At 36.1% G+C, this 26091-nt stretch overlaps 1 protein-coding gene across 1 annotated transcript; it reads right to left on the reverse strand.

Annotated features, from left to right (window-relative positions):
* Positions 1-25549, reverse strand: LOC132560254 (uncharacterized). Its single transcript, XM_060224918.1, has 16 exons — positions 25480-25549; positions 23391-23597; positions 22962-23126; positions 22352-22570; positions 21524-21730; positions 21038-21202; positions 20492-20710; positions 19932-20037; positions 19536-19575; positions 4025-4118; positions 3531-3737; positions 1993-2157; positions 1596-1742; positions 1365-1458; positions 620-753; positions 1-26 (listed from the first exon to the last, which is right to left on the reverse strand). The coding sequence occupies exons 1-16, from the start codon at positions 25547-25549 to the stop codon at positions 1-3; spliced, it is 2265 nt and encodes a 754-aa protein (XP_060080901.1).
* Positions 25550-26091: the final 542 nt, after the last annotated feature.

Raw genomic sequence — 26091 nt, forward strand, 5'->3', positions numbered from 1 at the left:
TTACATATCGAGAGTGGCAGTCTCATCTGAAAAAAAATGTACAAAATGTATATCTATAACTGGTAGATTAATGGCCATCAAACGACTTTGGTTGTATACTGCATTGAAATTACACATGAAAACTAAGAAATATGATGATAATATTGTAGGAGTATGCTGTAATGATATCTTGTGATACGTGAACATCAGGTAAAACAAAACCTACTATTTTGTATCTGACATTTTCACGACAGATCAAATCTATTAAAAACAATATCAAGGAATGACAGAAACATGCATGCACATTTTATGGTACCATTATACAGAGAACGGATGAATAAGTCCATTGATATTTACATAGTTACTATTTGAACATAGACTGTAGCATTTCACTTTGATACATACATGCGTGCGTGCGTGCGTGCGTGCGTGTGTGTGTGTGTGTGTGTGTGTGCGTGCGTGCGTGCGTGTGTGTGTGTGTGTGTGTGTCAATTCTTATAGAGACCCTTTAGAGACAGTTAAACATTCAGAATGACAATACAGCAGTGAGTTGAAATGCAGTCGCTATGTTTTTCTCGAAGGCTATTGAGAATCAACACTGGTCAGTATTACATGTGTCCGGTATACACCGATAGCCCACCTTTTTCCACATTAGGCCCCGGACTAGACGCGTCTATGTATCCATGCTGTTGTGGTTGATACAGAACCGGGGTTAAGTACGTCGCACGGTCTGCAGACACCTTGCTAGACTTGTGACATTTGTATATGAAAATTCTGAAAAAGAAATACAGAATGCGTGCCAAAGAACATAATCGAACCACTAGTTACTATTATGTAATCATTTAATCTCGTAAACACACAAAACTTGGACAAAAATTTAAGTAAACAATAACAACACTCCCAACATCCCCTTGCATAAAAAAAAAAATAAAGAGAAAGAAGTTTCTTACGTATTCCTGATTCATTACCAACGAAACGAAATCCTCCCCAAAATAAAAAGTTTAGACATTATGTTATTGTTATTATTCCCAGCGAAACTCTTTTTAAATGGAGTTCCGTTGAAAACAATTCAACTAATCTTGACAAAACTTTCAATGTGTATGACATGAAAGCCGTTGTTGTGCCTATTACTTTCGCACGGTTTTTTCTATTTTGCTATCGTCTCTGTTACACCATGAAAATAAAGCAAGAAATAAGGAATCAATGTTTGCAATCTTTGCCAGGCTTCAACATTAAAACTCAGTCACCATGAAACTTTGTAAACATGTCAGGTTGGTGCACGAATCGGGACAAGATTTCATTTTTGATGTGATCTCTATAACCAAGAAATGTTTTCTCGGATTTTGAAACTCTCTGCTGTCCATTTAATTAGAAATAAGGCTTACCCGATCATTATCACCACGATGACTACCAACAGGAGAACTACGATGATGATGACCTGAGGGTCAATTGTGTTCACGATAGTCATATGCAGGTCACCTGAGTGGAAAGGTGAAGACAAAAAAAATGGATGGTGTTAATACAAATACAACCACTCTCAAATTTCATTAAAATTCAATTACAAAAATGTTCAAATGTATTGAAGAAAAAAACAACAAAAAACGTAAAACAAATACCAGTAGCTATTTTGCTTGTTGATGACGATTTGGTTGTTGTGGAGATGCTGGTCGTCTTGGTTGTGCTCAAACCACTGGTAGTGGTGACCCCAGATGATGATGTAGTGGTTGATGCGGGACAGTTATCAGATGGAACAAGTCTGGGACCTACAAAATTACAGAAATAAGATAAGTACATATCGAAAGGTAAACCGAGTGAGCAATATCGCTCTAGTGTAAAATAAAACATCTTAAGTCGGTTCCTTACATTCCAGTCTTCCGTTCATACTGAACACTATGGATGGGCAAGCAATTACCTGTATGAAACAACAACCAGTGCTTTTAACAGATGATAACCTGGAATAAGATTACTTGCTCAGTAGCATGCGAGAAAAGAAGATTGTAGGTTGATACTTACTGACGCAGTATGCCTGAGGACAATTTGTTGCGCTCTGGAGATGATAAACACAGAAAGAACAGCAGTTTTTCACTTGGATAGTGAAGCTGCTGTGACAGATTGAGAAGACTGACTTCATACATATTTGGACATTTACAGTTCCATCCGATTCATCTGGTAAAGAGCCTATGAATACAAGAAAGTAAAAAAAAGTCTTTTATTTGATTTTTTAAATGTTGAACATTGAAACAACAGGTAGAGTGTAATTGATATGAAATGATAACACGGCCAGATGTAACAACAATTAGTTATAAAAACTCATCAAACCAGGCCTAGAAAAAACACTGATCACAACAAGACTAGTGATAACTGTGGTCAATCCAGGCCTAGTGATAACAGTGATCAAACCAGGCCTAGTGATAACAGTGATCAGCCCAGGACTAGTGATAACTGTGGTCAAACCAGGACTAGTGATAGCATTGATCAAACCAGGCCTAGAAAAAACACTGATCACAACAAGACTAGTGATAACTGTGGTCAATCCAGGCCTAGTGATAACAGTGATCAAACCAGGCCTAGTGATAACAGTGATCAAACCAGACCTAGTGATAACAGTGATCAAACCAGGCCTAATGATAACTGTGGTCAAACCAGGACTAGTGATAACATTGATCAAACCAGGCCTAGTGATAACAGTGATCAAACCAGTACTAGTGATAACAGTGATCAAACAAGGCCTAGTGATAACAGTGATCAGACCAGGACTAGTGATAACTGTGGTCAGACCAGGACTAGTGATAACAGTGGTCAAACCAGGGCTAGTGATAACAGTGATCAAACCAGACCTAGTGATAACAGTGATCAAACCAGACCTAGTGATAACAGTGATTAAACCAGGCCTAGTGATAACAGTGATCAAAACAGGCCTAGTGATAACAGTGATCAGACCAGGACTAGTGATAACAGTGAACAAACCTGGTCTAGTGATAACAGTGATCAAACCAGGACTAGTGATATAAGTGATCAAACCAGGACTAGTGATAACAGTGATCAAACCAGGACTAGTGATAACAGTGATCAAACCAGGACTAGTGATAGCAGTGATCAAACCAGGACTAGTGATAACGATTCATATTACTATAGTCTATATGAGTCATTACAATAATCAATAGGTAACAAATTGCTATTTCTTTAACATACATGTACACCATATTCTGAGAACGTCAACAAAGTATGTTTGATATAACCTGCATTCCACTTCTATACATATACTTACTGACGCTCTTCTGAAACAATTCAATTTTAAATTATGAGATGTATTTTTATTTTTATTTTTTGAAGTAATTACATTATTCCATCCCATTTTGGGTCTACCTGTGTCGCCTCCTAACTTGTAAACCAGTACTTAGGCCCTTAAATGTGGCGTCAATGACGAGTTCCAGAGGAATGAAATGATTCAGTTTGTAGTTTCCATTTGGCTATACTGTATCCTACTCTGAATTTGTATTGAAAGTTGTTTTGCAGTCGTGTGTCTTTTGTAGAATCATGAAGATACCCACCATTCATCCATAGCTGGTAAGTTGTCCCGCATCCGTCAGTGACTAGAAGATCACTATCATTGGTCAGGTCAGTCCCTGCATCCCCTACCAATCTGTACCACTTAGTGGTCAGGACAGCATCACAGTTCTTGTTAGCGTAAACAGACTCAATGTGACTTGGCGATCGTGTAGAGTCGGCTGTGAAATTCTCGTACGTTGTACAGGGATCTGTTAAGGTATATAAAAGATATGTGGTTGTTTCAAAACATACACGCAAAATGAATTCACTATGCTGTTACTTTCTGTGTAAGGAAAACAAATCGACACATGATGAAATTTGTTATGAACTTATCTACGAAGTGAAAATAAAAGTTCTTATTTAGGTAAGCTATATCAGTATTACAACAGGTAAACAATATGGACGTATCAATGTTTACTGAGAGTAGTATAAAATCAGCCTGGCCTATCTAATTCAACCAAACCTGTGGTTCTAAGTCATCGTACTCTGGTATTACCTGAAGCCACTCTGCCAGGTAAGATTATGCAAACGGCACACACAATGATCAATCGTTCCATGTCTTTCACGTTTCTTCTCACATCTGGATTCGACTACATCTTAGTGATTGTGTTTAATACCTCTACATACCCGCTATAGTGTTGACGAATGATAGATTTGGAACAGTGCCAGTAGGTTTTAAATGATTCATTGATTACGTTCCACCCAAATGTTAACAATATGCACAATAAACTGTAGTTTATAACAATAAAGCACTGTTACGACCACGATTAATCGATTTTATCATCACAGAACAAATGCATGTTATGTAATTTAAAATGCTAATATGATGCTGGCAGTAGACGGATGTGGATGTGTGTGTGTGTGAGGGTGTGTGTGTGGTTGTGGTGGTGGTCGTGTGTGTGTGTGTATGTGAGGGTGTGTATGGTGGTTTGTGTAGGTAGGTGTGTGTGTGTGTGTGTGTGCGTGTGTGTGTGTGTGTGTGTGTGTGTGTGTGTGTGTGTGTGTGTGTTGCGTGCGTGCGTGCGTGTGTGTGTGTGTGTGTGTGTGCATTGCTTTCAACTCCCACGGACTGTTCGAACTTATACCTTCATCTCTCTCGTAATGCTTAGGTGTTCTTCGCTATTTCAGCTTAAACTTTCATCTCCATTGGATTGCTTGAGTGTCTTCTTCCAAATTATAACGTAAGTTTTCACTTTCCTCGTATTGTTTGTGTGCTTTACCATGTTTCAACTAAAACTTTCATCTCCCGCGGAATGTTTAAGTAATCTCTCCTGTTTGAACTTCAGCTTCCATCCGCTCGGATTGCTAAGATCTTCTGCCATGTTTGAACTAAAACATTCACCTCAAATGAGAACAATGTGTACAACAACGGAACCAACAAACAAACTAATAAGCTTTAAACACGTCAGCTTCATCATATCTCAAAAAGAAATAGATTATTTCTTAATGAACTTATGCTTGACCTTCAAAAACATAATTATATTAATATGGTTTAACCTTTCGTAGATCAAAACGGATCTCTGGCTTGTATATAATTATAGTTAGACCTTCCGTAGATCAGTGTTGCTTCCTTGTCTGTATGTATGATTTGACTTCCCGTAGATCAATATTGATTCCTTGTCTGTATGTATGGTTTGACTTCCCGTAGATCAATATTGATTCCTTGTCTGTATGTATGGTTTGACCCCCTGTAGATCAATATTGATTCCTTGCCTGTATGTTTGGTTTGACTTCCCGAGATCAATATTGATTCCTTGTCTGTATGTATGGTTTGACTTCCCGTAGATCAATATTGATTCCTTGTCTGTATGTATGGTTTGACTTCCCGAGATCAATATTGATTCCTTGTCTGTATGTATGGTTTGACTTCCCGTAGATCAATATTGATTCCTTGTCTGTATGTATGGTTTGACCCCCCGTAGATCAATATTGATTCCTTGTCTGTATGTATGGTTTGACTTCCCGTAGATCAATATTGATTCCTTGTCTGTATGTATGGTTTGACTTCCCGTAGATCAATATTGATTCCTTGTCTGTATGTATGGTTTGACTTCCCGAGATCAATATTGATTCCTTGTCTGTATGTATGGTTTGACTTCCCGTAGATCAATATTGATTCCTTGTCTGTATGTATGGTTTGACCCCTTGTAGATCAATATTGATTCCTTGTCTGTATGTATGGTTTGACTTCCCGAGATCAATATTGATTCCTTGTCTGTATGTATGGTTTGACTTCCTGTAGATCAATATTGATTCCTTGCCTGTATGTATGGTTTGACTTCCCGTAGATCAATATTGATTCCTTGTCTGTATGTATGGTTTGACTTCCCGAGATCAATATTGATTCCTTGTCTGTATGTATGGTTTGACTTCCCGTAGATCAATATTGATTCCTTGTCTGTATGTATGGTTTGACTTCCCGAGATCAATATTGATTCCTTGTCTGTATGTATGGTTTGACTTCCCGTAGATCAATATTGATTCCTTGTCTGTATGTATGGTTTGACTTCCCGAGATCAATATTGATTCCTTGTCTGTATGTATGGTTTGACTTCCCGTAGATCAATATTGATTCCTTGTCTGTATGTATGGTTTGACCCCCCGTAGATCAATATTGATTCCTTGTCTGTATGTATGGTTTGACTTCCCGTAGATCAATATTGATTCCTTGTCTGTATGTATGGTTTGACAGCCCGTAGATCAATATTGATTCCTTGTCTGTATGTATGGTTTGACGTAGATCAATATTGATTCCTTGTCTGTATGTATTGTTTGATCAATATTGATTCCTTGTCTGTATGTATGGTTTGACTTCCCGTAGATCAATATTGATTCCTTGTCTGTATGTATGGTTTGACTTCCCGTAGATCAATATTGATTCCTTTTCTGTATGTATGGTTTGACCCCCCGGTTTGACCCCCCGTAGATCAATATTGATTCCTTGTCTGTATGTATGGTTTGACAATATTGATTCCTTGCCTGTATGTAGATCATCAATATCGATTCCTTGCCTGTATGTATTGATTCCTTGTCTGTATGTATGGTTTGACCCCCCGTAGATCAATATTGATTCCTTGCCTGTATGTATGGTTTGACTTCCCGAGATCAATATTGATTCCTTGTCTGTATGTATGGTTTGACTTCCCGAGATCAATATCGATTCCTTGTCTGTATGTATGGTTTGACCTCCCGTAGATCAATATTGATTCCTTGCTTGTATGTATGGTTTGACTTCCCGAGATCAATATTGATTCCTTGTCTGTATGTATGGTTTGACTTCCCGAGATCAATATTGATTCCTTGCCTGTATGTATGGTTTGACCCCCCGTAGATCAATATTGATTCCTTGCCTGTATGTATGGTTTGACTTCCCGTTGATCAATATTGATTCCTTGTCTGTATGTATGGTTTGACCCCCCGTAGATCAATATTGATTCCTTGCCTGTATGTATGGTTTGACTTCCCGAGATCAATATTGATTCCTTGTCTGTATGTATGGTTTGACTTCCCGTAGATCAATATTGATTCCCTGTCTGTATGTATGGTTTGACTTCACGAGATCAATATTGATTCCTTGTCTGTATGTATGGTTTGACTTCCCGTAGATCAATATTGATTCCCTGTCTGTATGTATGGTTTGACTTCACGAGATCAATATTGATTCCTTGTCTGTATGTATGGTTTGACTTCCCGAGATCAATATTGATTCCTTGTCTGTATGTATGGTTTGACTTCCCGAGATCAATATTGATTCCTTGTCTGTATGTATGGTTTGACTTCCCGAGATCAATATTGATTCCTTGTCTGTATGTATGGTTTGATTCCTTGTCTGTATGTATGGTTTGACTTCCCGTAGATCAATATTGATTCCTTGCCTGTATGTATGGTTTGACCCCCCGTAGATCAATATTGATTCCTTGTCTGTATGTATGGTTTGACTTCCTGAGATCAATATTGATTCCTTGTCTGTATGTATGGTTTGACTTCCCGTAGATCAATATTGATTCCTTGTCTGTATGTATGGTTTGACTTCCCGAGATCAGTGTTGCTTCCTTGTCTGCATGTATGGTTTGACTTCCCGAGATCAGTGTTGCTTCTTTGTCTGCATTTATGGTTTGACCCCCCGTAGATCAATATTGATTCCTTGTCTGTATGTATGGTTTGACTTCCCGAGATCAATATTGATTCCTTGCCTGTATGTATGGTTTGACTTCCCGAGATCAGTATTGCTTCCTTGTCTGCATGTATGGTTTGACCCCCCGTAGATCAAAATTGATTCCTTGTCTGTAAATAAAAAGCAACACTTAACTTGTTGAATAAGAGTGTAGTCTTCGGAAAATCTTCTTTGTTATTTCAGCAGGACGTTACAACTAACAGAAAATATAAAAAAAAAACTTTTATTTTGCTTTATTTCCACAATTTAGAAAATTCCATCATCCATCAATGACAAAGAAATTTTAGCGCGCAAACTACAACAGTAAAAGCTGTTGAAACTGACAAGTAATTGACTTCAGGGTTTGGCGGGTTTCATCTCTATATTTACTCAATTATTGTGAAAGCTGTAATTATGCGTTATGTATATGATGATCTAGTTTAAGAAAATAAACTTGTTGAAGTATCCTTCCTATTATTGATAAATGTGCAAATGTCTATGAACTCTCGGCTACATTATATATTGTTCATCTAATATATATGATTTCCGTCTTCAATCCACCAAACAAACAGAGCTCGCCATAAATACCCGATTTTTATTATTCTTCTTATTTTTTACTTACCTAGCGATGAATATGATTTACAATTACACGGCCTACACGTTGGTATAGTAAACACAAAATATCGATATACGATATACATCTGGAGACACTGAACAATTGTCAGGTAACGAATCCAAGCCACTCAGTAAGGTTCTCACATAATATACCGAGAGGGAAAAAAACGCATTTAGCAGAAATTTAATATTGTAAATTAAATTCTGCACGTTCAACCTTGAAACTTGACAAATGTTTGCATTTGAGTTAGGTCCCTATGGCACCGTGTTAAAATCACTGATGCATAACTAAACTGCGTACGCCGCCTGTACAAAAGAATAAGAGACAAAAGCACGATATCTCGAACCCAGTATAAAGGATTGGTTCAAAATCTGTGTGTGCGAATCTTCAGACATATCCGTCTTGATTTCCCACATTTTAAGCATAAACAGTTCACCGTAAAAAATGCCATGACAATCCGAAGTTGACAGGGGTCGTGCCATTGCAATTCTTATGCAAGGTACCCCGCAAATTCAGGTCGCTAATCAAGTTGGAGTCCATCCATCGAACATGCCACCGAAAGGGTTGCAGACCGTGCCCGAAGCGGTCGCCCTCGTGTGACGACGCGTCGGCAGGATAGGGCAATGCGACTTTCGCACCTACGCAATCGCTTTCTGACGGCCACGGAAACAGCAAGGAACACAATTGGGCGTCATCATGTTCCAATTGATCCAAAGACAGTGCGTAGTCGACTGCGTGCCTTCGGTCTAAGACCGAGGCGGCCATATGTTAGACCACAGCTTAATGCACGGCGACGTGCCAGACGAATGCAGTGACTGAACTCACATTCCCTTAGACGCTTCCCAATGCAAAGTTCGAGAAGGGTCCTGTTCTCAGATGAGTCCAGGTTTTTGCTTAACTGGGCAGACGGCCGACGTCGTGTCTATAGACGCACCCACGAGCGCTATGCATATGCTTGCGTGATAGAGAATGACCGCTTTGGAGGAGGATCGGTCATGGTATGGGGAGCGATTGCGCATGGTATATAGACTCCTCTGGTCGTTATTCGGGGACGTCTCACGGCCGTCCGCTATAGAGATCAAGTTCTAGCGCCGCATGTTGTTCCTCTAGTACAGCAGCGTCAACTGACGTTTCAGCAGGACAACGCTCGCCCGCATGTAGTGAGGGTTTGCTGTGGTTGTCTCGCAGCAAACAATGTCCCCACCCTAGACTGGCCCCCATACAGCCCTGACCTCTCCCCAATAGAACATTTATGGGACGAGTTGGACAGAAGGATAAGACTTGGGCCGAGTCCTCCAATCAACGTCGCTCAGTTGGCGTTGGCGCTGGGTGAAGAATGGAATCGTATACCAATGAAGAGGGTTAATAACCCGATCAATTCAATGCACAAAAGTGTTCGTGCAGTTACTGAGCTCGCGGGGGGCACACACGATATTGATGGGTCCAGAACGCACTTCATTTTGAGTGGGGTACTCTTGAATCAACGTCAAATTTGAAAGGTTTACTTAACGTACACTAATGAAATTCTCGTAGATGACAGAGTGGTCAACTATCTTCCAGTAACACCATAATTACATTCTTAAACCCTTTTCTATTTCCCATAGTTGACCTGGAAATTCCTAATTGCGTTTCTTTTCCCTCTCAGTATATGAACACCCAATGGAGGTACTGTGCTTGAAAATTTGATAACTTGTATTAGGAACAAAATTTATATAATTTAGGGGTAACTCGCTCACACTGGTTGCACGTGCCAGTGACAAACACAATGTCAAAGAGGTCGAACCTACCGATGTCCATTAGAGTTTGTTACAGTGCGTACCAACACAGCTTGATCTTGCAAAACAATCAGTGATATCGTTGCACATTCGTTGTCGCCTTTATATATCAAAATACTTTTTGAATTATATTTCCAAACACCGACAACATCTTTCAAGAAAAGGAAGGTATCTTTCAACGGCATTGAAAAAGAAAATATTCCATTGCTGGCATGTACTTAATATCCACACAACCCGCAGAGAGCGTAGATTTCAAATTGATTGTGCTAACTTTTGTAGCTTTAAATTCAAATACTTTCTCTTAACTTTTGATGTTTACAGAACAGAAATGTATGTTTGAGTATTTAAAAACTGTATTACTACCCTATAGTGTAAACCACATTCAGTACAAAATAGGAAGAAAACCTTTTTTAATAGATGACATTGAAATCTGAATAATGTAAGTTTTGTGGCACGTCACTTTGAGTATTATGGCCGACAAAATGACTCTGGTCAGGCCGGTCAGTCCACAATAACTACAGTTTTAGGGCACAGGTAGATCAAATTAGAATGAGATCGTGATGGAGAGGGACTTCTATAACAAACACAAGGGCCAAAGCCAACTAAGTCGATACTGGCCTAGTTTCTCATTCCTCTATATGATGAGTGAAACACATACAGTTGAAACTCGTGGAATTGAAATAATTTTCAAATCCCGAGTCGAGATTTCGATTGAGTCGAAGCAATTGTCTAGAAAATAATTTTTTGTCAAAACATCGGCACGTCTTCTGACGAAATCGGTCAATACTTCCACAAACTAGAAAATCACCTATGCTTAACACATGACTACACTTTTTTTAAACAAAGAAAGGTGTTGTTTTAGGGAGACATTAGAAAAACAATTATAGTCAGTTTCAGATGAACTATAGATTTCACCTGAGTTCATTTACCTGTGTTTTTACCTGTGTGAGCTATTACCTGAGATTCTACATGTAGTCTACACTAAGTACTTTATAATACATTTTATTTTGTTTCATTTATTTTATTATACACATTATATTAGATAGCAAAAGCAGAAAGTTTATCATTTCGTAAACATTACATATATATATATAAAGTAAAACATAGTATTCTAAAGGACGTTTGACAGTCCAGCACATTACACATTATCATCAGTCCAGCACATTGCACATTATCATCAGTCCAGCACATTACACATTATCATCAGTCCAGCACATTACACATTATCATCAGTCCAGCACATTGCACATTATCATCAGTCCAGTACATTACACATTATCATCAGTCCAGCACATTGCACATTATCATCAGTCCAGCACATTTCACATTATCATCAGTCCCGTACATTGCACATTGTCATCAGTCCAGCACATTACACATTATCATCAGTCCAGCACATTACACATTATCATCAGTCCAGCACATTGCACATTATCATCAGTCCAGCACATTACACATTATCATCAGTCCAGCACATTACACATTATCATCAGTCCAGCACATTGCACATTATCATCAGTCCAGCACATTACACATTATCATCAGTCCAGCACATTGCACATTATCATCAGTCCAGCACATTACACATTATCATCAGTCCAGCACATTACACATTATCATCAGTCCAGCACATTGCACATTATCATCAGTCCAGTACATTACACATTATCATCAGTCCAGCACATTGCACATTATCATCAGTCCAGCACATTTCACATTATCATCAGTCCCGTACATTGCACATTATCATCAGTCCAGCACATTACACATTATCATCAGTCCAGCACATTACACATTATCATCAGTCCAGTACATTACACATTATCATCAGTCCAGCACATTGCACATTGTACATTACACATTATCATCAGTCCAGCACATTTCACATTATCATCAGTCCCGTACATTACACATTATCATCAGTCCAGCACATTGCACATTATCATCAGTCCAGCACATTACACATTATCATCAGTCCAGCACATTACACATTATCATCAGTCCAGCACATTACACATTATCATCAGTCCAGCACATTGCACATTATCATCAGTCCAGCACATTACACATTATCATCAGTCCAGCACATTACACATTATCATCAGTCCAGCACATTACACATTATCATCAGTCCAGCACATTGCACATTATCATCAGTCCAGTACATTACACATTATCATCAGTCCAGCACATTGCACATTATCATCAGTCCAGCACATTTCACATTATCATCAGTCCCGTACATTGCACATTATCATCAGTCCAGCACATTTCACATTATCATCAGTCCCGTACATTGCACATTATCATCAGTCCAGCACATTGCACATTATCATCAGTCCAGCACATTGCACATTATCATCAGTCCAGCACATTGCACATTATCATCAGTCCAGCACATTACACATTATCATCAGTCCAGCACATTGCACATTATCATCAGTCCAGCACATTGCACATTATCATCAGTCCAGCACATTACACATTATCATCAGTCCAGCACATTACACATTATCATCAGTCCAGCACATTGCACATTATCATCAGTCCAGCACATTGCACATTATCATCAGTCCAGCAAACTGCACATTATCATCAGTCCCGTACATTGCACATTATCATCAGTCCAGCACATTGCACATTATCATCAGTCCAGCACATTGCACATTATCATCAGTCCAGCAAACTGCACATTATCATCAGTCCCGTACATTGCACATTATCATCAGTCCAGCAAACTGCACATTATCATCAGTCCAGCACATTACACATTATCATCAGTCCAGCACATTGCACATTATCATCAGTCCAGCAAATTGCACATTATCATCAGTCCAGCACATTGCACCATATCATCAGTCCAGCACATTACACATTATCAATTTAGCAAATGCACTTTATATATATATTCAGTCCAGCAAACTGCACATTATCATCAGTCCCGTACATTACACATTATCATCAGTCCAGCACATTGCACATTATCATCAGTCCAGCACATTACACATTATCATCAGTCCAGCACATTACACATTATCTTACAAGTTACCAACATTTATCTTACAAGTTACCAGCACTGATCTTACAAGTTACCAACATTTATCTTACAAGTTACCAGCATTTATCTTACAAGTTACCAACATTTATCTTACAAGTTACCAACACTAATTTGTTAAAATTTTAAGCATATATATCTTACAAGTTACCAACATTTATTTTATATATTTTTAAAAACTGATCTTAAAATACCAACATTTATCTTACAAGTTACCAACATTTATCTTACAAGTTACCAACAACACAAGTTACCAACATTTAAATTAATATGAACTACTGACTATAAACCTTACCAACACTGATCTTACAAGTTACCAGCATTTATCTTACAAGTTACCAACATTTATCTTACAAGTTACCAACACCTATCTTACAAGTTACCAACATTTATCTTACAAGTTACCAACATTTGATCTTACAAGTTACCAACACTGATCTTACAAGTTACCAGCATTTATCTTACAAGTTACCAACATTTATCTTACAAGTTACCAACATTTATCTTACAAGTAACCAGCATTTATCTTACAAGTTACCAGCATTTATCTTACAAGTTACCAGCATTTATCTTACAAGTTACCAACATTTATCTTACAAGTTACCAACACCTATCTTACAAGTTACCAACACTGATCTTACAAGTTACCAACATTTATCTTACAAGTTACCAGCAAATATCTTACAAATTACCAGCATTTATCTTACAAGTTACCAACACCTATCTTACAAGTTACCAGCAAATATCTTACAAGTTACCAGCATTTATCTTACAAGTTACCAACACCTATCTTACAAGTTACCAACACTGATCTTACAAGTTACCAGCATTTATCTTACAAGTTACCGACACTTATCTTACAAGTTACCAACATTTATCTTACAAGTTACCGACACTGATCTTACAAGTTACCAACACTGATCTTACAAGTTACCAGCACGGATCTTACAAGTTACCAGCATTTATCTTACAAGTTACCAACATTTATCTTACAAGTTACCAACATTTATCTTACAAGTAACCAGCATTTATCTTACAAGTTACCAGCATTTATCTTACAAGTTACCAGCACTTATCTTACAAGTTACCAACACCTATCTTACAAGTTACCAACACTGATCTTACAAATTACCAACATTTATCTTACAAGTTACCAGCAAATATCTTACAAATTACCAGCATTTATCTTACAAGTTACCAACACCTATCTTACAAGTTACCAGCAAATATCTTACAAGTTACCAGCATTTATCTTACAAGTTACCAACACCTATCTTACAAGTTACCAACACTGATCTTACAAGTTACCAGCATTTATCTTACAAGTTACCGACACTTATCTTACAAGTTACCAGCATTTATCTTACAAGTTACCAACATTTATCTTACAAGTTACCGACACTTATCTTACAAGTTACCAGCACTGATCTTACAAGTTACCAACACTGATCTTACAAGTTACCAGCACGGATCTTACAAGTTACCAGCACTGATCTTACAAGTTACCAACACTGATCTTACAAGTTACCAACAGTTATCTTACAAGTTACCAGCAAATATCTTACAAATTACCAGCATTTATCTTACAAGTTACCAACACCTATCTTACAAGTTACCAGCACTTATCTTACAACTTACCAACACTTATCTTACAAGTTACCCACACTTAGTTTACAAGTTACCAACACTTATCATACAAACAATTTAACCAGCACTTATTAATCAAACAAGTTACCAGCACTTATCATACAAATAAGTTACCAGCACTTATCATACAAATAAGTTACCAGCACTTATTACAAAATTCAATATCTTACAAGTTACCAACACTGATCTTACAAGTTACCAACACTTATCTTACAAGTTAACAACACTGATCTTACAAGTTACCAACACTGATCTTACAAGTTACCAACATTTATCTTACAAATTACCAACATTTATCTTACAAGTTACCAACATTTATCTTACAAGTTACCAACACCTATCTTACAAGTTACCAACACCTATCTTACAAGTTAACAACACTGATCTTACAAGTTACCAACACTGATCTTACAAGTTACCAGCACTGATCTTACAAGTTACCAACACCTATCTTACAAGTTACCAGCACGGATCTTACAAGTTACCAACACTTATCCTACAAGTTACCAACACTGATCTTACAAGTTACCAACATTTATCTTACAAATTACCAGCAAATATCTTACAAGTTACCAACACCTATCTTACAAGTTACCAACATTTATCTTACAAATTACCAACACTTCTCTTACAAGTTACCAACACTGAGCTTACAAGTTTAGCACTTATCTCAAAACTCAGTTATCTCACAAGTTACCAGCACTTATCAATTACCATCACTCACGACAACGACAACACAACCTGAACTTTAGTTAGGATCTAGTTAGTAAGCAAAATGATGATTGTCTGAATGTTGTTCTCTAAAGAAGAGATAAGACCAAATATACCTTCTATATATACATCAATACCATATTTCCATGGAATTTACCTCACTTGGTAATAAATATCGCAAGGTATTAAGACAGGATGCCGTAGAAAATTTTGCGTACTGTTGCCGTCGTTAAATCATTTAAAGCAAATATTTAGATATCCTAAACTTCCATATCCTCAATAGCATTGGCAGTATATCACTATCTGTAATAACGACTTCTTAATTTCAAAGGTTGTCATGGGTGGCATAAATGAAAACCCAATGTAAAGCAGGGTACCGTATATTTTGATGAATATGGTGTTAATAGGCTCTAAAGAATTTGAGTCTGCCGTGTGTAACCCTTTTATAAATACTAGCCGCAATATACCTCTCGAGCAGAGAGAACTTCTCTTTAGCTCAATATGTTGATTGGTATATTTCATTACTTAACCATTTTATAATCAATATGCTATATAAACTGACGTATACTGCTATAACCGTCAGTGATAGATCCTCTTCCTGATTGCATTTGATTGGACATAACGCGTACTCAATTATCTGCGAGATTTCTTTGTATTTTAAACTTTACTTGGTATTCTATAAATAGTGATACGTCACGTTCCACTACGAAATATCTGCTATGATGGACATGAATGCAATTCCAATAATCTGTTTCTAATTTTTACATTTACGTGCCTTTTTATATACATTTCTTGGTGCGTAACCACCAAGACGTGCCTATTTATCGAATTTACATACATAAATCACTAGATACATTCATGAAGGTGTTCCTGCCCACAAACTCCATTTATTTTTCTACCTAACTACCCACCTAGATATAGCTACTCAGAAAGGCATTCATCAACCTTACCTCCACCTACATACCCATGAACTCATCTACCTACCATCCACCTTTCTGCACTTTTACATACTCACGAACACTATGCAGCAAACTCAGTTACAATACTTCCTGACAACCCAACTGCATACCTAACAATCTATGTACCTACCTGTCATTCTACATTGTACCTTACTACACGACAACCTACCCACCACAAACCCCATTTAGCTGCCTACATACTACCAACAAACTCATTCACCTACCTACAATACTACCTGTCTACACAACTACATACCTAACAATCTATTTACCTACCTGCCATTCTACATTGTACCTTACTACACGACAACCTACCCACCACAAACCCCATTTAGCTGCCTACATACTACCAACAAACTCATTCACCTACCTACAATACTACCTGTCTACACAACTACATACCTAACAATCTATTTACCTACCTGCCATTCTACATTGTACCTTACTACACGACAACCTACCCACCACAAACCCCATTTAGCTGCCTACATACTACCAACAAACTCATTCACCTACCTACAATACTACCTGACTACCTGACTGCATACCTAACATTCTATTTACCTATTTAGCAACAAAATAACCCTGTTGAGTAATGCAGCAAAATAACCCTGATGTAATGTTTTCAATAAAGTAACCCTTTTGTAATGCTCTCAACACAATAACCCTGTTGTATTGCTCTTAGCAAAATGACCACGTGTGCAATGTTTGTTCCAAAATAACCCTGTTATGAAATACCTGTGACACTCTCTAATTCTGGACGTGAGTATATTAAAGCTTGTCAAAAGAGATTGGAAAACAAGTTTTGGTAGGATATCTTTCTGACAGTGACAAGATTTATCTTCAAACTAAGAAAATACCAGAAAAAAATAATCCAGAAAACTGTGTTGTGGTACAATACAAATTGTTGATGAAAACCTCTAGTTTACAAGACTTTGTGCAATAGGAGTTTTATAGTAATACATGACTTAACAAGTACTTATTGTAATGGGGACCATTACAAATGTCCCTAAACGACCCTTTCAGTAGTAAATGATCACAAAAATCAGACCTGCAGTCATGCCAAACATGAACACACTAATTTTGAATGGAAATGAGAACGTTAATTTTTAAAACATCAGAAGAGAGGAAATAGTGATGCTTTTAGTTTGCTACGCCTTTTTGCTCCGACTGCCACCTAATATATATATATATATATATATATATATATACCAATTTTCACGAAAATCGGACAATACCTAAAATTGGCCAAATTTTGACCACAGCTGACCGCTCAGATGACCGATTGGAAAAATTCAAGTGACCTGCACTCCGCCTCGCATGTATGAATATGTGTGTAAAGTTTTGTTAAAGTCCATGTAATAGTTTTTGAGAAACGCGTCGGAAACCTCCCCGGCGGAAGAAAGTAGAAGAAATAAGAATAATATAAATAATAATAATAAGAAGAAGAAGAAACAGAGCAAACACAATATGTCCCCCTACTTCGTTTAGGGGACATAATAAAAACACTGATACTATTACTTTTTAGACTTTTGAAAAAAATATTTAAATAGATCAAATTAACACAAACTTTCTTAAATAACGAGGTCAATCATCTGCAATATCTATGCTGCCTTATCCGTTAAAAAATCACAAAACTCGATTATATCTCATTTCTGTTTTTATTATGCAACTTGTTATTGAAAATGATGAATACTGTATAGTTTGTATCACAGATGAATTGGTTGTCTTCACAAAAAATATTGGCTGAAACAAAATTAAAATCGTGATTACCGATATCATGGATGGAGATTCTTAGCAGTAATATATATCAAATTTGATAAACAAACCCATAATTCAAATTCAAAATTATGAACACGAATTGGGAATTTCCAGTTCATACTTTTACTAGTAGCATACATGAGTACGATATATTTTAACCCTGTGGTTTTTTTCATGCCGCATATTTACACAAACCTAAAAAATAGCCTTCGATTTAAAAGTCTTGGTTTCAATTTCATATTTTTTTTGTAATTTCAGGTCCTTCAAGTACGTTATATTTTAGGTAAAATAAATGTTTTCCAATGAATCAATTCAAACATAATTTGGTGTTATCTTTAACAGCTTGAGGGACAACGTATATTTGTGTAAAAGAGTCCCGTGGGCCTGTGATATGACATATCTGGACATGGAAGATATAACAAAACACTAAAAAATGCTTTAAAAATATAATAATATTCTGATATACAGCAAACTTTAATATCACAGGAGAACAAAAAATTAATGTCAACACTAAAATAATGTAGAATAATGTAAAAACAAGTTATAGAAATATATATATATTATTACATATTATGTACTCTATCATTCCTTCATATTAAATATACCGGTAACTTCTACATTGTATAATAAAATCAATAATTGATGTTGAATTTTTTAATCAATAAATAAAAGCAGGAAATGGATTGTACCACGTCATTCATACCTGCACCAAACGCAATTGTTTCATCATTGTTGCGAAATGAATAACGTTTATTTTAGCATATCAAAAAACGACTTTAAATATTATGATTTTCTAATTAAAAATAAAAAAATAATCGAGTTTTGTATGAAAAATGCAGAATATATTATATTTATCAGATCCAATAATACACTGACACACATCCAATATTTCCACTTGATTTGGAAATATCTTGATATCCAATCTTACTGGCGGTTTTTGTCTGTTCTAGTCCATTCTGGTCACTCTACTGATGACCACTAAATGGCGTCATTGTACGTACGTCACTCATTGGAGTAACAAAGCCATTCCTGTAGTACCTCTCGCAATACCTTCTGAGGTTGTTTGGGTTGGATGTTTGTTTCTTCAAACCAGTCTATCCCCTGACCTGTCCTTAGCGCATGCTCGCCTACATCAAAGATATTGGATGTAAAATTGCCTCTCTCCTTGTCGATACTATTTTTCTTTGAACAACATCATTTTTTTTTCTTTTGACAGAACTACTGGATAGAAGTGTCACAAATGTACTTATTCAAACAAATGCTTGAAGTATATACAACTAATGTACTTTACCTACGAGCGAGGAACAGTTTACATTTGAGTTCATTATACTTGGTAAATCAGTTTGGAGGTTTTGGAGGAGAACACATATCTGTGAAGAGATAAATAAGAACATGCTAGATTTCTAAATAAAAATGGATATTTCGAGCAATGCAAGTTTAGTTAGTATATATTGAAAGTATGTTGAATATGTTTGTTGAAATGTCAGACCGATGAAAATAATTGTGTGTTTGACAACTAACGTATAATACAGCAGATTCGAAGGAAACACTGTCTCATGTAGCTTTATTCATTTTTTTCATATACAATGTACTTTATCTTTAATTCGTTTGCCTTTCACAATGTTCCTTTTTTCATCTTTTGTACAATCTTTTCATCACGAGAACATTAAGATAAGGAACACGATATCTTACAGTACATGTTAAAAGTCATTATAAACCAACGTACCTGATGAAAATTAAAGTTGTCAATGCCATCAAGACGATCGACACCAGTCCAATGAGAATAATCATATATATGTTCAAATCTGCAAATGGCCGGTCTATTTGAATTTCTGAAACAAAACAATGATTATAGTAATGAATTAACAAACAGGTTATTTTTAAAATCTCCAAAGTATGCAAAACACATATGTATACATGCTCAAGTACAAACGGTATTAATTCAAAAAATACATTCGAGTGTCTTCTCCTTGAACTTATTCAGTCTCCATGTAAATCTTCATATGTTCATATTTTGCCTTAGTACAAACGATTTTGAGTTTATATTATTATGTTGACATGCTGGCATTTTTCTGGGTTTTTTTTTCATTATTATCATTTTTGGATGATTAATATGTATATTAGCTTCAAGGTATTATGATAAATGTTTAGCATTATGTTTTTAAAACAACATATATGTTTTGACAAATTTCCACGCTGGAACATCTAATTACATGTGTTAATCATATTTGACAATCTAAAACATTTCTCTGTTTATCAAAATCAAACAATATGAGTCTAACTAACCTGATTCTGTCTCAGTAGTGGTTCGTGTCTTCACACTAGATGTCACTAACGTTGTCTGGGGTGAGGTCTCTCTGACAGTAGTCAGTTCAGCTGTTCTATCTGTGGTCGTGTTTGTTGTCCGAGATATCGTTCTTGTGGTTGTCTTCTCTACCGGTGACGTCATTGTTGTTGTATGGAGTGTATGGTTAGAACAGTCACTACCGTTGATATAGGAGGGACCTGTGAGGAACCATTTAATGTCAAAGATCATACCAATGTTCTGCATAACAAAAAGTAAGAATATATATTGTCAATTCTGAAAGCATCGTTCATATATCCATATTTACGGAATAGACAATAAAAAGATAGAGAAAGTCAATTAAACACAACTTTAACTTCCTCACTAGGTTTTATAATTTCAGAAGGTTGTACGAAACATATTTTAAAAGTAGTTTTCGGTCAGGAATCATCCTTTCACAGCGAAGATGGTTATTTCACCACTTTTGTTGTGTGATAAATCTCAACGTTTTGTTCAAAGCTGTACTTCTATCTTATATCAACACTTACTAACGCAGTAAGAACATGGACAGCTTGATGCACTTTGGAGGTAATACACTCTGTATGAGCAGCAATTTTTCACCTGAATAGTGAATGAATTGTGACATGAAGAGAAGACGGACTTCGTACAAACTTTTCTGTCTACAATCCCCTCAGCAATGTCAGGAATCTCGCCTGGGTTAAAAAGACATTGTTCATTTTTGAAATGACAAAGATTGTATCGTCTTGAAGTAATTTTACTAAAGAGTAAAATTTACATTCGTCATTTTGTATAAATAAAGTAAAACCAAATAGTATAGAGTTGTAAGAATCGACAAGTTGTAATATTATCAATGATTAGCTCTCAATAACGAAGGATCTATTATTATAACTGCACTCGCATGAACTTTAATTTTTGATGTTGTTGGATTACTTTTATATCAACTGTGTCATCAACAAATCAAAGTCGTAAATATATATTACAAAGAAAAACAGATGGCTGACGATAATACTGACCATCCATCCAGAGAGGGTAGAAGGTACCACAGCCGTTGGATTTCACAGCGTTTATGTCAGTAGTCAGGTCACCATCAGCTTCCCCGACAAATCGGTACCAATTCTCACGAACTAGAACGTCACAGAGACCTTCTTCGTACACATCTTCTATGTGGCCTGGTGATCGTCTATAATCCACTTGGAACTCCTCGTAGGAAAGGCACGGATCTTGAGGGAAATCAAGAGAAATTATCACCAGAATATCAACCACAAAATCGTTACAGAAATATTGGAACACATACTGTACACCTGGTCTTACTATCCCTGAATATGTTTGCAGAAGTCTCAGTGTAAATCTTTCTTGTGTTCATATTTTGACCTAGTTTTATGCAGTTTGAATTTAACTGATGATAATGTTAACATCATGGTATTTTCTCGTTCTTTTTAAAATGAAAATATTTAGCATTTCAACAGTGTGTGTCTGTTACAGAAAAAAAACCATACAGGTTGATATAATATTTCAATACAAACTTAGAATTAGATGCAGCAGACACAGAAAATGAATTAACTGCATTATACTGCTGTTTCATCCTTCTGGCACTAGTCAGTGGTGCTGAGAGCCTTATTTCATTAACCTAGAAAGTGACTGAGTAAAATAAAGATGTTTGAAAATGCCAAATAACATGGTTATTTCCAACCTGTCATAAAACTTATACTCTCCAATTATGTAAAATTACGATATCAACATTGTGTTCCTACAAGAAAATCTTTTGGGGAATAATTTGTTACGATTGTGAAGTATTTCCAAACCCTTATTAATGACATTATACCAAAGTGAAATGAACTGACCGAAAGCTGCCTCGGTAGTGGTTCGTGTCTTCACACTAGATGTCACTAACGTTGTCTGGGGTGATGTTTCTCTGACAGTAGTCAGTTCAGCAGTTCTATCTGTGGTCGTGTTTGTAGTCCGAGATATCGTTCTGGTGGTTGTCTTCTCTACCGGTGACGTCACTGTTGTTGTATGGAGTGTATGGTTAGAACAGTCACTACCGTTGACATGGGACGGACCTGTGAGAAACCATTTATTGCCATATAAATCACAAATAGATTGCATTACATACCTTGAAGCCATACTCATACAAAAGAATATGAGATTTTAGGTGGCTAATTTGTATAAACCACGAAAACAATCTGTTAGTTTTATAAATTAACAGAATGGACAATTCCGCCACTGATGGGAAATGCTAGCAACAGCGTACGGGGATTGATTTTAATTTCATAGTGCTACCTAAACATACAAGTATTGAAATTGATGGCAACAGATCTTCACCGTTAAAAACAGCCTGTTTTTGGCATCTGAGCAAAGCTTCTAGGCGAAAATGAAACAATATTCTGCAACCAAACGGACGTTTCATTTATAAGCTTTTCTTCGTATGTAGTCTATGAAAACAACACTTACTAACGCAGTAGGAAGATGGACAGGCTGATGCACTTTGGAGGTAATACACGATGTACGTACAGCAGTTCTTCACCTGAATAGTGAATGACGTGTGACACGAAGAAAAGACGGACTTCATACAAACTTTTCTGTCTACAATCCCCTCAGTGACTTCAGGAATCTGACCTGTATTAAAAGTTGTCAATTCTAGTATATACAGTTTGGATTTCTGTCCCGTTTTAAGGCATTATCATTAAATACAACGTTGAGGTAGTAATCTTGACTAGACATCATTTTTGTGATAACCGCTTCGATTACGAAACAGATGTTTACATTTTTTGTTCAATATATTGTTATTCTTTATGAATGCCAATTAAACAAGGAATAGTTATATAACCACATTATATTAAGTAAGGTTTTTTTTATTCAGATATTCTATCACAATCATACCATCCATCCAGAGTGGGTAGAAGGTACCACAGCCGTTTGATTTCACAGCGTTTATGTCATTAGTCAGGTCACCATCAGCTTCCCCGACAAATCGGTACCAATTCTCACGGACTAGAACGTCACAGAGACCTTCTTCGTACACATCTTCTATGTGGCCTGGTGATCGTCTATAATCCACTTGGAACTCCTCGTAGGAAAGGCACGGATCTTGAGGGAAATCAAGAGAAATTATCGACGCGATTTTCTATCACCAGAATATCAACCACAAAATCGTTACAGAAATATTGGAACATATACTGTTCACCTGGTCTTATCATCCCTGAATATGTTTGCTGAAGTCTTTCTTGAAAATCTTGTAAATAACTTATTTTTACATATTTCTATATAACAAGGTGTCATAATTATTGTTTACTGATTGCTGCTTTCTGTGTACATAATTATACAAGATAATTGTATACTGCCTATTATGAATAATAATTACTTACTGGGCGATATACGTAATTATTGTTTGCTGTTTTATATATATATAAATGTAATACAGCCTGCTATATATAATGATGTGTGACTGCCAGTTATACAAGATAATTTTTTACTACTTGTTATAAATAATAATAACAAACTGGCCGCTATTCATATTAATTGTTTCCTGCTTGCTGTATTTGATATTTGACAGCATGTTATACATCATAATTGTTAACTGTCATGTAAACAAGAAAATTGTTTACTGTCTGTAATAAATAAAAATAACTTAATGATATATACACTAATAATATACTGCCTTATATATACAATGATGTTTTACTGCCTGCTGTATATAGTACTTGTTTACTGCACTTGATACAAGGAATGGTTTACTGTCTGCTGTATATAATAAAGGTTTACAGACTGCTGTATATAATAATGGTTTACTGTCTGCTGTATATAATAATGGTTTACTGTCTGCTGTATATAACAACTGTTTACTGTCTGCTGTATATAATAATGGTTTACAGACTGCTGTATATAATAATGGTTTACTGCCTGCTGTATGTAACAATTGTTTACTGTCTGCTGTATATAATAATGGTTTATAGACTGCTGTATATAATAATGGTTTACTGCCTGCTGTATATAATAAAGGTTTACAGACTGCTGTATATAATAAAGGTTTACAGCCTGCTGTATATAACAATTGTTTACTGTCTGCTGTATATAATAAAGGTTTACAGACTGTTGTATATAATAAAGGTTTACTGTCTGCTGTATATAATAATGGTTTACTGTCTGCTGTATATAATAAAGGTTTATGTATATAATAATGGTTTACTGTCTGCTGTATTTAACAATACTGTCTGCTGTATATAATAAAGGTTTACAGACTGTTGTATATAATAAAGGTTTACTGTCTGCTGTATATAATAATGGTTTACTGTCTGCTGTATATAGCAATTGTTTACTGCCTGCTGTATATAATAATGGTTTACTGTCTGCTGTATATAATAATGGTTTACTGTCTGCTGTATATAATAATGGTTTACTGTCTGCTGTATATAATAATGGTATACTGCCTGCTGTATATAATAATGGTTTACTGCCTTCGGTATATAATAAATGTTTTGTTTCTGCCGTATATAATAATTGTTTACCATGTTCAACATCTACAAGACAATTATACTAAAGTACGCAGATATGATAAAGGTTGTTTGTTTATAAAATGAAGACGAACTTAGTAGTCTTACTGTGTAGTCTTATAAAAAAGGGATTGTCATGTTTCTTGCTAGATACATTTGTATTACATTTCGTACGGTTATAGGTGAGTACAATGTTAACAGAGGACACTAAGTTGTAGACAACAAAGCTAGTAGGTAGTGTGAGCAGACAATTGTAATATAACAGTAGGCAATAAGCGGTAGTCAAGACATATCTTATGTGAAATTCCTTAATTATTTATTAAAAATGTAAATTTGAATTCTAAAAGTTCACGTAATCACCCTTGTATCACTTACTGACTTGAGATATGTACGTAAACCATAGCTATATCTATGTAGATATTCTAACATATAGACGCTGTTATATCAGAATTAATTTACCTAACCAAACATTATCTTACCTGCTGTTATCAGATGGGATTCTGTGAACAAACAGATAATACAATACCACACAGTGAGTCCAGGTTTCATCCTGCACCCAATGCAAATCTTACATATGATATTTACTTCCTGTTTAACCGTGTTTACAACGACGGACAGAAATAGATCCAGCAGTCATCCCAGTTAATATCTAATGAAAATGCGCCTGTACATCTGAGCCGATCTATTCTATACGTTGGGTGGGGTAATTCTAAGTGCGGCTTAATAACTAACCTAGTGACAGGTAAACAAAGTCATATCGAGTCTGTGTTGTATTGAATAGAAAAACATGATAAACATGAGGATTGATGTTGGTGGTTGATTACTTCACATCTATCTCTCACACAGTTGACCAGATTTACACTAAAACTCACATAGCTACTCGAAGCGATAAATCCCTTTCACTCACATCGATTTCTCACACAGTTGACCATATTTATATTGTGTAGCTCACATGACTACTCCCAGCGATAATTCACTGTCACTCCAATCAATAACTCACATGATCACTTACATCACAATATTCTATGGTCATTCACAATAACAACATTAATAGCCACTCATTACAATAACTTACATAGCAACGCATATCG

Source organism: Ylistrum balloti, unplaced genomic scaffold, assembly GCF_031769215.1.
Source record: "Ylistrum balloti isolate Yb309-2 unplaced genomic scaffold, AGI_CSIRO_Ybal_v1 Utg371040, whole genome shotgun sequence".
In the NCBI taxonomy this organism is placed as follows: domain Eukaryota; kingdom Metazoa; phylum Mollusca; class Bivalvia; order Pectinida; family Pectinidae; genus Ylistrum; species Ylistrum balloti.

Excerpts from the sequence above, each read along its gene's own strand:
- LOC132560254 (XM_060224918.1), bottom strand. The coding sequence starts at position 25,549 with ATGAAACCTGGACTCACTGTGTGGTATTGTATTATCTGTTTGTTCACA. Across the intron at positions 4,119-19,535 it reads CCTCCAAACTGATTTACCAA|TCGAATCCAGATGTGAGAAG; the intron begins GTATAATGAACT and ends ACTAAGATGTAG. Across the intron at positions 2,158-3,530 it reads TTACCAGCTATGGATGAATG|GCTCTTTACCAGATGAATCG; the intron begins GTGGGTATCTTC and ends TTGTATTCATAG.